Raw genomic sequence first — 14725 nt, 5'->3', positions numbered from 1 at the left:
GTTGGGATTTTCTTGTGTTTTTGTTGTTGGGCTTTTCTTTTGCTAGTTAATTGGGCTTATTGTGTGGTTGGCTGCCCATGCTTTGCATCAACAACTTTATATTTTGTTGTTTAGAGAGGCACAATGGCGGGGTGAGTAGGGATGGCAATCCAGTCCGGATCGGATCCTACTTCGTCCCGATCCGAGGTAAACTCTGCTCCGACTCCGAAAAAAAAAGTAATCCGAGTTCGACTCCGTTAAAATAATCCGACTCCGAGTCGGATGCTACAAAAAATCCGAGAAAAAAATCCGACTTTGACAAATGTCCGACTTTGACGGATTATCCAACTCCGACTCCAATAGATAGTGGATTTTTGTGTGGGTCATCGTGGCATTGGGTGTGGGTTGTAAAGGCCCAAATAGCCCAACATCTCAAAAAAGTTTGTGATAAAACTGATTATAAATTATGGTAAACTCGTAATGGAATGAAGTATATGAACTGTAAGCATTTTAGAATACGAACTAGTTATTGGCCCGGGCGATGCCCCGGGTCATTATAAATTTATTACTTTAATCGATCTATATATATTTTGGCTTGTTTGTCATTGAGAGATTAAGTGGTGGTTTTTTTTTATGATTTAACTAGCTTTTGGACCCGTTCTACGCACGGGTTATGCTTAAGTTATAAATTTATTTGAAACTTTACAAATTATCTTGTCACCTAAATAAAAAAAAACCTTTACAAATTATTTGAATGAATTATTTTATTATCTTTTGACATATTATAATATTTTATGAATTAGTGGTAATAGACTAATAGTTATAGAAAAAATGGCTTAAAATCGTAAAATCATATCTCTATCGCATGATATATTAATCAACAATTTGTATAAAAAACTACTTTGTAAATACCAAACACTTATTATAATTTTACAATTTTTACATCAAATGTGAAGGCATGATATTCTTCTTTAGTCTTTACCAATATATGTCTCTTATATTGCGCTTAATATCTTCAAAATTAAAGCCCCATGACACGCAAACAATGTCATCCTATGGAATTTCCATAGTATTCTTGTCACCTCAATATTTCCCTTTTCAATCATCATCCTCATTGTTGTAGAAATTTCACATAGGATTTTGAGAGATGTTTCTCTAATTTTTTAGTTTTTGAAACTTAATGAGTGTGAAAAAATCTTTATTGAAAATTTGTATTTATATAAGAAGAGGGGGAAGATAAGGGGTTAAATTAAAGAAATGAATTATGAATGTGAATAAATTGAATTGATAGATGGAATAATGAGAAGAGGAGAAGGTTTAGGAAATTTAATTTGTTATTGAATTAAAATAAAGATTACAAAATATAAAAGTTATTGAGAAATAAAGGGGGAGATGAAGAGAGAATTTCTTTGAAAACATAAGGAGGGAGAATGAATAAAGAAAGGTGAGAAAGAATGATGACATGTGTCAATTTTGGTTTGTGTTTTTAAATATTAAGTATAGATAAGTATAGATATGATAGCTTAAGTAGTTTGTTGCTTGTATGAGTTGGTTTGATTATAAGAATAATTTTCTTACATTAAAATAATCATAAAAATATGATAAATCAAATCTTTATAAATTTGATGTCAAAATATATACGACTCCATAATGCACAAAAATCTTTTACTCTATGATTACAATTTTATGAGTTAATGCACAAAATAAAAATGGAGTAATGTTTAATTTCTTACAAACTTTATTATTATGTAATTATTAAGGAGTTATAGTCCAATTCAAGGGAAATTGTCATGCCATGCATATGAAGAGTTTATCAATTAAATTAATATTAATACATAAAAGTTAATGCATAGAGTTTTTCAATAATTAATGCTATGGTATGATTTGACGACGACACATCATATGCTAAATGGCAAAATTGTTGACACATGGCAAAACATCATGTCTTGCCATGAGTTTTAATATATATATTGAATATTGATATGCAAATTATAAGTCACTTTCTTCATTTTTAAACCATTTTTTTTATGCGCTTTTCAATGGTAGTTGTTGTCACTTGTTATTACCTTATCATCTCCCTATCATATAAAGAAATCGTAATATGTATACAAGGTAGGCGGCTGAAAAGAATGTTAAAATTAGACCACCATGAAAGAAATGGGCATCTAATAAGGATTGTTTAAGATCTTAAGAAATTATTGCCTATATATATTATGAAAAAGGTCAGACGGCAAATTAAAAGAGTATGTTAAGATTAAACCATATATATGAGAGAAATAATGCAAATGTCCTATTTAAGCTCTTTTCAACTTTTTGAGTATTATGAGATGAAAAAAATATATTACTATGACCAGGGCAGCTAACGTGTGCGAATCGCAGGACTTTTGATTTGGAGTTATGTTATAACTTTAGTTGTTTGTAGCGTTAAACAAATATTTTTAGTGGTATAAATGTCTACACACTATTTTCAAGAGTTTAAAAAAATAGCATTAATGAAGGAAAATAAAGTAAAATATAGTCTCAATACTATTTTAAAGTATCAACTAGAGTGTGTGATCCGGGCTTTGCTCCGCGTGGGTGATACTTTGAATAATTTCATTTTATTTATTAAGCGCTCTAAAATACTTATTAAATTTTTAACGTGGGTAAATTAGAATACAATGACAACAATAACTTATTTTGGAATTTTTTATGTTTATATTCTACATTCCAATACATGTATGTATCTATCATGTATATGTATATATATGTAAATACTTGTGGTTTCCAATCAATGAGGTTTGGGGTTCAAATCTCTTTGTATGCATTTTTTTAATTGTGATTATTGACTGTGGATGTGGCATGATGTTAAATGTTGTTAAATGATTATGTGGTGTCATATTGGTGTAAGGATACATGTGTCACATACACAAATTCCGATTCTAAATGATCTTATGATCAACTAGGTTAGGCCCCGTGCCATGCACGGTATATCGTAATTTTCATCAATAAATAACATTATTTTTAATTAAAAAATTTCTAAAACTATTGTGAGCAATTTAATACCAAAAAAAAAGTTATTTTCTTCTTATATCATGTCTTTACAAAAATATTTAAATACTTGTATTAATATCACGTTAAAGAGTTGTTTACTTAGTCGAATGAGTATATTAAAATTATGTTGAATGACTGATTTTAAAAACGGTCAGTAATTAGCGATCGTTTTTATAATCATTTGCTAACATTCATTTTATCGACTAATTTGGTGCCTGTCATTTTAATTTTTCAAAGACAAAATTGATGTATCCTTTTTATTTTTACAATTAATCAAAAAAGTATGTATAAATTATATAGGTTTTTTTTTTCTTCCTAATTTAGTAATTATTCTTGTCCAGTATATTCTTAAGATAATATATTCTTAAAAAAAAATCACAAAGATTGCATTTTCAAAATAATTATATGGTAATGTTGCCAAAACTCATACCTATAATAGTTGTGAACCCATCTATAGAATGTAAAAGATCTTTAATAATTTTATATGGTTAATTATGACAATTATTATTGTATATAATAATTTCCTTAAATATTAAAGTTTTATAAAAGGATTGTTTTTTTTTTTTTTAAAAAAAACAAAAATACTAAGGACACACTAGAAATTGACACGTGTCATTGCTGGTGTGTCTTTTAGTATATAGTTATTGATTCTTATCACTCATCCTTGTGACTCTCTAAAAAAAAATCTTTTTTTTTTTTTTCAAAACTTACCATAGTTAGGCCCCGTTGTTTAGAGATGCTCTGCTGTGCTCTGCTTTGCTTTGCTCTGCTAAAATCTGCTTTGCTTTGCTTTGCTCTGCTCTGCTCTGCTGAAATCTGCTCTGCTCTGCTCTGCTCTGCCCTGCCCTGCTCTGCTCTGCCCTGCCCTGCTCTGCTCTGCTTAAAATTAATACCTAATATTGAATTATTATAATAATAATGTATATTTAATAATAATAATAAATAATTAATACTTAATGATAATAATAATTAATATTTAATAATAATTAATATTTAATAATAATAATATTAATAATATAATTAATATTTAATAATAATAATAATATTATTAATAATAATATAATTAATATTTAATAATATTAATAATATTAATAATAATTAATATTTAATAATAAAATTTAATGATTATAATAATAGTAATAATAGTAGTAGTAGTAGTAGTATTAGTAGTAGTAGTATTAGTAGTAGTTATAATAATAATAATAATATTTAATATTTAATAACAATAATAAATCATTACTATTATTATAGTATTATTAGTAGTAGTAATACTAATAATAATAATAATAATAATAATAATAGTAATAATAATAATGGTAATAATAATAATAATAATAATAATAATAATAATAATAATAATAATGAAATCTGCTCTGCTCTGCTATGCTTCAATCTGCTCTGCTCTGCTTTGCTGAAATCTGCTCTGCCCAGAAGCTCAAAAGAACAGGGCCTTATACCACTATCTAAGATCAAGGAGCGAGTAAAAAACACACTTAACAAATAGTCTACGTTTACTAGTCCAATCCCCCGGCCCACCCCCTCTACCCTTTCATCCACTAGCTAAGATCAAGGAGTATTACTTGATTTGTTGATCGAGAAGTTAATTATAGTACAAATGTACAATACTAATTTATTTAGGTTCTTAGATTAGTTGAGATAAGAGTCATAAGAAAAAGACATTGGAATCAATTCATCCACACTCTTTTAGTAGTATACTCCTTAATCTTGCAATATTATATTTAGTAGGTATTTTATATTGTTTGTATCAAGACTATACACTTTGCTCCCTCATGAATCATGTTAAAATCTTCCACAAGTTGGTTTAAAATTTTATGGATGAAAACTCCCACAAATGATTGTTGTCGACCACTCATTTGTCCCTTGGTTATTTATGCTTAGATAAATAGACTAATTAATTCTCATTAACATATAATAAAGAAAAAAAGTTCATGTACTTAAATTAAAAGGGTCACAATGACACATTAATACATGATATAATCTTTAAAGATAAGAACTCTAGCAAAGTTTAATTCTTAATTAGGACGTGTTTCATGGAAGATGGCGCGACAATGAACTATCATATTCGAGTATACAGTAGAAATAGTATAAATTAATGAGATGTTAGAAAAAAGTTTTATTTACTATACAAAAGATAATCCCATAGATTTCCTTCCATCAAACTTAAAACAAGCTCTTTTGTTTTTATCTACGGATTGTTCAGAAGTCTAAAAGAGGCTTTCACTTGATTCACAATAATCATCTCCTAGTAACAATCTAACAAGAAGAGTAGAAAATTATGAATAAATGGATAATCAGTGGGCTGATTACCTTAAGTGTAACCACTTCAATGATCACGATTGTGTCGATGGGTTTTTGGCTATTGAACCAGCCAAGCGACATGTGCCTAGGCATCAACACGAATGCGAAGTACAATGGGCGTGGAGAATTCACGTCAATTATCTACGTAGGTGCAGGATTCGGTCTAATCGTCACGGTCTTATGCCTGTTTGTTATGCCAATGCGCCACAATTGGAAAAATGGTGAGCCTAGTAACAAGCGTGTGATTATTGCCGTTACTTGCTGTGGGCTGCAGCTTGTCCTCCTTATATTGTTTGCTAGCCTCTATGCTCTTGCACAAAGCACCCTCGGTTTCGCCTCGCTTCAGAGGTGGATTTCTAGCCCTGAAAGATGGATGAACATCAAACACTGTCTTTACCAAGATAGCAATGTATGCGGTCATTTTCGGCACAAGTATGCTGAGGATACTCAAGATCAGTTTTTGGCTAGATACTTGACTCCTATTGAGGTACGTGCTTGTTTGTTACACGTCATTATGTTTATTTTTCTTGTTTACAATATTATGTTTTTACTCACTATCTTAATAAGTGGTCAAAGGAATTACATGACACTAATGTAAAAGTTCAATTGTTGTAATCTTTATTAAAGAATAAGAGGATTAATGTTGCTATTTTCCAATGTATTGGGATTTAGAGGTAGGGAGTCTATTAACTTAACATGAGCACAATTACTATTGGAAACGATTTGGACTTTATCACGTGACACCTATAATGGGCTTTGGGCAGTTAGGCTAATTCATGTCAAGTTAATTTGTCCGTTTGCCCATGAGATAATGGTCGCACTAAAATGATTTGGACTTAATCAGGTGACACCTACAAAGAGAGCTATTCAAATTACAAATCACTCAAATCAGGTCTAAACTATTAAGAATATAAATAAAAGGGCAATTATAAAAATCTTAAGACTAGGAATAATGAAAATTAGTAGGTATTAGATTGACGCATATATTATTCGTGAATATTGAAATTAATATTAAAGATATGCATCCAATGCCTATACTAAAATTGCTAGGTACATGTTCATATGAATAGCATACGTGATACATCCCCTAAGATTTTTTTTAATAATGATTGTTTCAATCAAGTTGTCTTTTAGAGTCTATTGTATATATGTAGTGAATGAACGGCGTATGGAGTATATGATGATTAAAATCTATTAAAGGGCAAATATGTAGAGCTTACGAAAGTCAAACTGTGTAAATTATTTATTGATACTTTTGAACAAAATTGATAGAAATATTTTGATCTACACCGATAACCTTATATAAAAAAAAGACAATTATTCTAAAAAGGTAACAATATTAATCACCTATCATTTTCTTAATATTTGTTTACTTATTATAGTCGGGATGTTGTAAGCCGCCATTGGAGTGTAACTTCAGTTTCTCAAGCCCTAGTATTTGGATCAAGCCATCAAACGGCACCTACTCAAATCCTGACTGCTATGAATGGGAAAATGACCCAAAGAAGCTTTGTTACAATTGTCAAGTATGCAAGCTTGGTTACGCTCAAGAATTGAAGAAAGCATGGATGATTAGTGGCACTCTTGTCGTTATAGCGTGGCTGTTCTTTGTTTCTGGTTTCATATTGCCAAGAATGCTTGTTAAGGAACATGAAGAACTAATGTAGGATAAATATGTACTCAAATCCGTACGAGTTATTCACTTGCATTTGTAAAATTTCAATTTTAGTATGTAAGGTGAAATGGTACGACAATGTATATGGATACAAGTTATTTACTGTTCCTCTATATACGTAGTATATTCAATTCAAGTATCATACGAAGTACAATATCACGAGGCCTGTGTATAAGATGCTCTGTAATTTCAAGTTATTTTGAAAAAAACTTTTAATAATCGATTTTCTTATTTCTCTTCTCTTCTTTTCCTTCCATTTCTTCCTGTCCAAACAAAGTGTAATTGAGGATCGGGATAAATCATAACCTTGTTGGAGAAAATCGAAGTTGACCTAGCTTATGGTCCATATACAATTGAATAATTGATCGATACAAGCATACAACTAAAGTGTACTTAAAGTACTAAATTGTTCCAAATGCTATCATGTCAGTCATTTGTCATTTAGTAGCTCACAGTCACATTGCATAGACATATTTACTTACTACTTCGTATTAATTAATTTACATCCAATAGACCAACGAATTATGTACTTGTACTAATTAAAAGCGTTGTCTGATTAAAAATAGTATTAAAATATTATCCGCTCCTATTGGTTCTCAGTTAGATTTTCTTTTTCTTTTTCTTTTTAATGAGAAATAATTTTGAAATAGGATAAACAAATGATTGGAGGAAAGTAGCTAGGAAATACTTGGTTACTTGTCAATACTAACTTCTTTTGATTTTTTTTTTTTTTTGTAAAAATAATAAATTAAGATAGGAAACTTAACAATGCAAATTAAACAAAAGCAACACATACGACAGTGCCCTTTTATGCCAACCAACAACTTAGTAAATTTACTATAAACTAAAGTAACAAAGGTTGCCTATTATCCTGATAAAGAGATAAATTGGCACTAAAAATGCAACAAAGAATGCCCATCAACATTTGTATGCCTGCGATCAGAACCAGTCCAATGCCTGTTGTAAACCAGTGACTTGTAACGTCTTCGAGGAAACCGGCCTTACATGATCGGCAGTTGAAGCATAAGGTGTTTGGATCATCATCCCATCTATTGCAGTCATCTTCGGTGTTGTAGTTGCTATTGTTTGCTGGCTTTAACCAAACTTTTGGGTTTGTATTATTGAAGTTACAATCTTTTGGGGGCTTGCAACAACCAAACTGTAAAATACATTAAAAAAAAACCTGATTAGTTTGATACCGAGCACTCAATTTAGATCCAGTGTCAATGTATATATGATTTTAAAATTAATATCTTCAACTAAAAATAAGCAAAAATCTAGCTATAATGCTATATATATTTATACAATTCATTTACTGTATAAACGGTCCTAATACATGATATGTGACAGATGTTATTGCTTCTTATTAATTTATAATACTGTTTTACTCAACAAAATATAGTTAATTTTTTTATATTTTTATTTTTTGATAGGAAAATATAGTTAAGTTAGATCAAATAAGGCCCTGTTCTCATTAACTGAACTCAGCTGAACTGAACTGAACTGAATTGAACTGAACTCAGCTGAACTGAATTGAACTCAGCTGAACTGAACTGAACTGAATTGAAATGAATATTTTATAAGAGAAGGAAATTAGGAGCTGAACTGAACTGAACTGAACTGAATTGAGCTGAACTGAACTGAACTGAACTGAACTCAGCTGAACTGAACTGAACTGAACTGAATTTCAACGTAAGAGAACAGGCCCTTAGCTTTAAATTGTACGAGTACTAAGGGCCTGTTCACATTTACTGAACTAAGCTGAACTGAATTGAACTGAACTGATTGGAACTAAACTGATTGGAACTGAACTGAACTGAACTGAGCTGAAATGAATATTTTATGAGAGAGAGAAATTCAGAGCTGAACTGAACTGAACTGAACTGAACTGATTGGAACTGAACTGAACTGAACTGAACTGATTGGAGCTGAACTGAACTGAACTGAACTGAAATTAAGTAAATATGAACAGGCCCTAAGTTTGTTCTCTATATTATAAGACAATTAAATTTATATGAGAAATAACTTATTAATAAGCGGCTGTAATTAATTTGTTATTTTGAAAAACTATCATTTTTTATATTGATGACACATAAATTTTGTTAACAATTAATAGTTGCAAAACATTTTTATATCATAACATACAACACTTTTGACATAGTTCTCCGAATATAAGTTACCCACAAGCAACTGTAAACAACATTAATAAAAAAGATGCACCAAATAAGTGCTTAGGTTTTACTTTTAAAGGCACATTCAAGATTATTCTCAAATAATTAAGAAAAACGTAAACTTGCTTATCTAGCTTACTAGCTAAACATTATTATAGTAAAATATATTCAAAGTAGCAACCCAATACATGGCCGGATTATTACACACTAATTATAAAAAAGTTAAAATTTGAAAATAAACTGACAAGTAACCTAGTTTCAATTCTATAGGTCTTGTAAACGATAAAGGTTGAGTATCGTGATATTGTGACAATGTGACATAACGTGTTTAATTATACATTTATACTATATTCACTTCGTTCAATTAACATTTAATATGCAAAAATGAATTTAAGGAACTCGAGATCGATTTTTTTTAAAAAAAGTAAAAGTTTAAAAATAGAGATAGTACCGTCAAAGCTGGGTCAATTCCTAATAGATCAGCAAGCTCACTGCACACAAGTTCTTTATTCTCAACAAGAACATTGTTATAGTACTCATCCCAATTTTTCTCAACCTTGTTTTGCATCCACTTAGAGTATGACTCTACGCGAAACTCCTTGTACGCTTGCCCGGGTATCGACTTCCCTCCTCCTTTACTGCTGACCGCCAACGCGAAGATCCCTAAACCGAGCAGGGCAAGGATCAAAGGCACCGAGCAAGATATGGACTTGGCTATGGAAATCTCATGTTTACGATACAATAAACAATTCGTAAAGCTGAGAATCAAAAGTGCAGCCCCGATGACCACTAGTGTGATCCCTAGGAATCGAAAGCCCGTGCAACCGGAACTTATGTGGTAGAGTAGGCTTCCTCCGGAGCAGATCGCCACAATTGATGTACAAAACTCAAGAATAATTACAAAAGAAAGGGATAGTTGTTCACTATTTAAGTTAACTAGTTTCTTTGAAAGAACCATTTTAGTAGTAGCAAACTAACTAGCTAGTGCTATGTGATGAATATAACAGGGTTGATAGTTTGTATTTAAAGTTGTAAATTGTAATGTGTACGCATTGAAATATTGTTATAGGTAAGATAAGGTAGGAATTTAAAATAAGGTATTGGTAAATTGTCATTTGTGAAGTGTCACTATATTTGAATGTTCAACAAATAATATTATAATCATAAATCATTAAACTAATGATGTATGTGTATAGAAGTAAGATAATGACGCTAATTAAACTAATGATGCAATGTACTTATGTAATAAAAGAAAAACCAATAATACTTATAAATATTACAAGAAATGCTCAAAGTATTATAATAATCTCCCCCAAATCCTAGTAATTAATGAATGTAGTGGGTTTTTTTTTAAAGAAGTAGAAGATTGGTTCTTTGATTTTTTTGATTGTTTTAGTGGCTCTAGAGTCTAGAATCTAGATGGAATTAAATTACAAGAGTGATGGGAGGTTTATTTTTATGAACAAGCTAGCCTTGACTTTAATTGTTTTATTGTGAAAGCTTAATTGCATAAGTAGGTGGGAAACATATTAGTAGCTTCTTGGTAGCATGAGGATTGATGATTAATTAAGGAGAAGCCTAGCATTATGGGACTACAGGTCTACATGTGGATGCCAAGTGTCAAAACCTGGCCTGACTCAAAATCGATCTGAACAAATCACGATTTAATTAGATCTCAACTTGTATAAACAAAATAATTTAACATGACTCAAGTTTGAAATAGATGTGACTTCTCACCAAAACCGACCCGAACTCCGATCCTTTGCCCTACCTTCCCAAGATCCCGACCTACACTAATTTACCAGTGAGACGAATCGGTCTAGTAAACTCCTTCTTCTTACCCCTAAATATTACTAAGTGTTTCGGGTAGAATAATGGGACCTTCGGCAAGGTCCTTCTGAAGTGGCTGAAGACTAGGCTCGGTCCAAGTAATGTTGGGCCGAGGGTTTCCTGCTCACAAACACACGTAAACTAGCATCGGGGGTTGTGCCGAGGAAGGCCCCTCCGATGCCGAAATCAGTACAATGTGTAGAGAGAAAGTTATACAAGAGAATTAATTGCTTGAGGCTTGATGTGAATGAATGTAAAATGAGACAACGGCCTAAAGTCAGGTGGGCTCACCACCTTGACTTCACTTTGATTTGGCATTGAATGGAGAGTTGAACCTTTGACTTGGGCTTGAAATTGAATCATTTATAGACCAGACCCAATTAGACTAAATTGGACCCAAACAGTAAGTAATTTAGTCATATATGTAGCATAAAGAATTAAAGATAATTTAGTAATTTTAATTAATTTGGTACAAACCTTTAATTATTAAAAAGCAGAGTGATTTTTAAGAGGGTGAGCCGTCACCATTATATTGTAGTCACATCACCTCTAACACACGTTCTTATTACATCACAGACATTATAACATAGTCGTTACACACTTACACCACTAACATATGAATGTCGAAAGGATCGGTCATGCCAATTACGATCGAAAGATATGCTTATATCCTTGAATAACCTTCAGATGAACGATCTGAAATGATAGCCGTGACAAAGCAACCTATACCAAGCAAGAATAGTAAGCCAATTATCAGAACCAAAAAAACGCCGGTGATAAACCAGTGAGAAGTTACATCTTGTAGAAGAGCAGCTTTGCATGATTTGCAGTCGTAGCATAAGTTCTTTGGATCATTGTCCCATTTGTTGCAGTCGACGTTCGAGTAGTTTCCACTCTCCGGCTTTACCCAAACTGTTGGACTTGTGTAATTGAAATTGCATTCTTCCGGTGGCTTGCAACAACCTGACTGTTGATCATCGAATTAAAATATTTCAGAACTAGTTTAATTGTTTTATTCTATTTTATTCTCAGTAAATGTGTTATTTTCACTTTATATTATTTTGGAAAATTACAACAATTAGATGGTTGATAGAATTTACTGATAAACATACATGATCTGGATAATTTTAAAAAATCAATATATCTATAACAAGAGATATTTGGTAAATAGGTGGTAGTTGATGATACACCTGGTTTGACTAGCTGAGAAGTTGATTATTATATTAATTGGTTTGATTAGCAACTTGTAAATAACTGATTGTGTAAAAGTATTTGGTAATTAATTATTAATTGTTAGTTATATATTTTAATCAATTTAATACCTAAAAAGCTAATTATTATTTAATAATAAGGCCCTTTTTTATTCACCTTATTCTCAATAAATGTGTTATTTTGACTTTATATTAGTTTGGAAAATTAGCACAATCAGATGGTTGATCCAATTTACTAATATACATAATCGGGACAATTTTTTAAAAATCAATATATCTATAACGAGAGATATTTGGTAATTAGCTAGTAGTTTTTTTTGATGCAAGTAATTAGCTAGTAGTTGATGATACACCTGGTATGACTAGCTGAAAAGTTGATTATTATAATAGTTTGATCATTAGTTGCTTGTAAATAACTGATTGTGTAAAAGTATTTGGTAAATAATTGTTAATGGTTAGCTTTATATTTTAATCTATATAATACCTAAAAAGCTAATTATTATTCAATAAACTAATTCAAAAAGCTCTTGTAATAAGCTTTTGAACCCCAAAAAAAAACTCTTTTTATAAGCTATTTAATTTATGGAATACTCAATTTACTTTGGCCTACTCAAACATCTACTAGGCCTCAATAAGATAAGGCAAAAGCTAATAAGCGTCTCAATGACCTCTAAAAAACTGGACTTAATCACCTGGCCTGAAATTGTTACCACCAAAAATAAGAAACAAAACAATTTTTTTTTTTTTTTTTTATAAAATAAGAAAAGTAGTCATACCTCATAAGGGGACAAATTACGTTTGTGGAATTTATCAAGGGAGTCCCTCTTATATTTCTTTTCAAATTTTCTGCATATATTCTCTTTATATACAATAACCTCCTTATAGCATTCTTCCCAATTATGTTCATCATGAACCTTATTCTGCATCCACTTAGAGTACGACTCTAAGTAGTAATCCTTGTACGATATCCCTGGGATCGATTTTCCTCCCCCTTTACTGCTCACAATCAACGCGAATATCCCTAAGCCGAGGAACAGAAGTAATATAAGTGAAGACAAGGATAGCGATATTGGTAAATTATGATCGCTTGAATCATCAGGGACATTCGTGCAGTAGAGGATAAACATCATTAAGAATCCGATAATGAAGAGTGTTATACCGAGGAAACGAAAACCAGGGCAGTCTGAGCCGAGATAATGAATTGAATTTATTGATAATATTAATGTGATAAAAAATGAAATTCCCGCTAAACACAACATACACCCTCCTGCTGCCCTTAATGAACTCATCTTTCACAACTACAAATTTTGTTACTACACAAAAAAGAGACTTTCTTGTAAAGATGATTTGTGCCGTGCAATAATGTTTTTCATGACATATATATAGTCAAAGTTCGAAAATCTACCTTTCATTTGAAAAAAAAAAAAAAAAAAATTATAATTATTTTTCTTACCTTTTAAAAAAAATATATATAAGAAGTTGATTATTCTATGAAAAGCTAGTTTTATTTATCTATGGTCGGCCAACCAATTATGCTAGTATTGGAACAATGGAACTGGGCAAATCTATACCTATATACTAAAGTAATCCCCGTAGTTATCCCTTAAGTACACGTGTCATCACCATATAAAAATTTTCCCGCCAAAATATTTTGTTACTTTTTTTTTTTTTTTTTTTTTTTTTTTTTTTTTTTTTTTTTGTTATTGATACAAGTTTGTTACTATATTTAAAGTAGAATTTTTGCCTTAAATTTAGGGAGTGATATCCAACAATAATAATTTAAATAAAATTAAAAAATATAGTGGTGTTGAATGAAATGTTAGGTAAAATTATAAAATACGAGTACTATTAGGATATCATTAAAAAGTTTTATTTATTTATTTCTTTTTTTGGTTATCAACCAGAATAACATGAATAGTTAGTACTTTTTTTATTAAAAAAATAGTAGCTTTCATATTACGAATACTAAAATCTAATTAATTCTTCCGTCTCATATTAATTGTAATGTAATTTAGACATTGAGATTAATCTTATGGTATACCACAATGTTTATTTTACTTTTTTTTATATTTTTTTTTTGTATTTCTAATGATTCGTTTTGTACAGTTTCTAATAAACAAATAGTAAAATATTATTGTAAAACCGTGCATAGCACGAGTTTTGAACTAGTCTAACTTATAAAATAAAGACTGAATCACACCGGTTTCGGACAATTATTAAATGAAAGAAGATAATTCCTTGAATATATCTTGGCCTATCAAAGGCATTATATACAAACTAGAGTACGTATAGTATGCTACAATTAAGGGCCTAACTTCCTATGAATATGGAAGAGATAATATACAAAATATTTACTTAACAACTATACACTAACAGAATATATTGATGTATATCAATATATTCTAACACTCCCCCGTAGTCGAAACGGGAGGACCTCGAACGCTGAGACTGTCCCTAAAATCCTCAAATAAAACCAAGGGAAGACCCTTAGTAAAAATATCTGCAAT

At 30.6% G+C, this 14725-nt stretch overlaps 1 protein-coding gene and 1 pseudogene across 1 annotated transcript; both read right to left on the bottom strand.

Moving 5' to 3' along the window:
• Positions 1 to 7850: 7850 nt before the first annotated feature.
• Positions 7851 to 10135, bottom strand: LOC145600721 (tetraspanin-8-like). The gene is made up of 3 exons (XM_081656594.1): positions 9629 to 10135; positions 9152 to 9196; positions 7851 to 8165 (listed from the first exon to the last, which is right to left on the bottom strand). The coding sequence occupies exons 1-3, from the start codon at positions 10133 to 10135 to the stop codon at positions 7851 to 7853; spliced, it is 867 nt and encodes a 288-aa protein (XP_081512720.1).
• A 1536-nt stretch (positions 10136 to 11671) lies between these two features.
• LOC145600719 (tetraspanin-8 pseudogene) lies at positions 11672 to 13345 on the bottom strand (annotated as a pseudogene).
• Between the last annotated feature and the right edge of the window lie 1380 nt (positions 13346 to 14725).

The sequence above is a fragment of the Chenopodium album genome, chromosome 21 (genome assembly GCF_948465745.1).
Source record: "Chenopodium album chromosome 21, dcCheAlbu1.1, whole genome shotgun sequence".
NCBI lineage: Eukaryota > Viridiplantae > Streptophyta > Magnoliopsida > Caryophyllales > Amaranthaceae > Chenopodium > Chenopodium album.
The sequence above is the reverse complement of the archived record's forward strand: the minus strand, read 5'-3'. Positions and strand labels throughout refer to the sequence as shown.

What these genes read in the sequence shown, in the direction of transcription:
- LOC145600721 (XM_081656594.1), bottom strand. Translation starts at nt 10,135, where the DNA reads ATGGTTCTTTCAAAGAAACTAGTTAACTTAAATAGTGAACAACTATCC. An exon ending in GAATTGACCCAGCTTTGACG is followed by an intron (nt 9,197 to 9,628) that starts GTACTATCTCTA and finishes TGTTGTTTACAG; the next exon opens with TTGCTTGTGGGTAACTTATA. An exon ending in AGAACTATGTCAAAAGTGTT is followed by an intron (nt 8,166 to 9,151) that starts GTATGTTATGAT and finishes TGTATTTTACAG; the next exon opens with TTTGGTTGTTGCAAGCCCCC.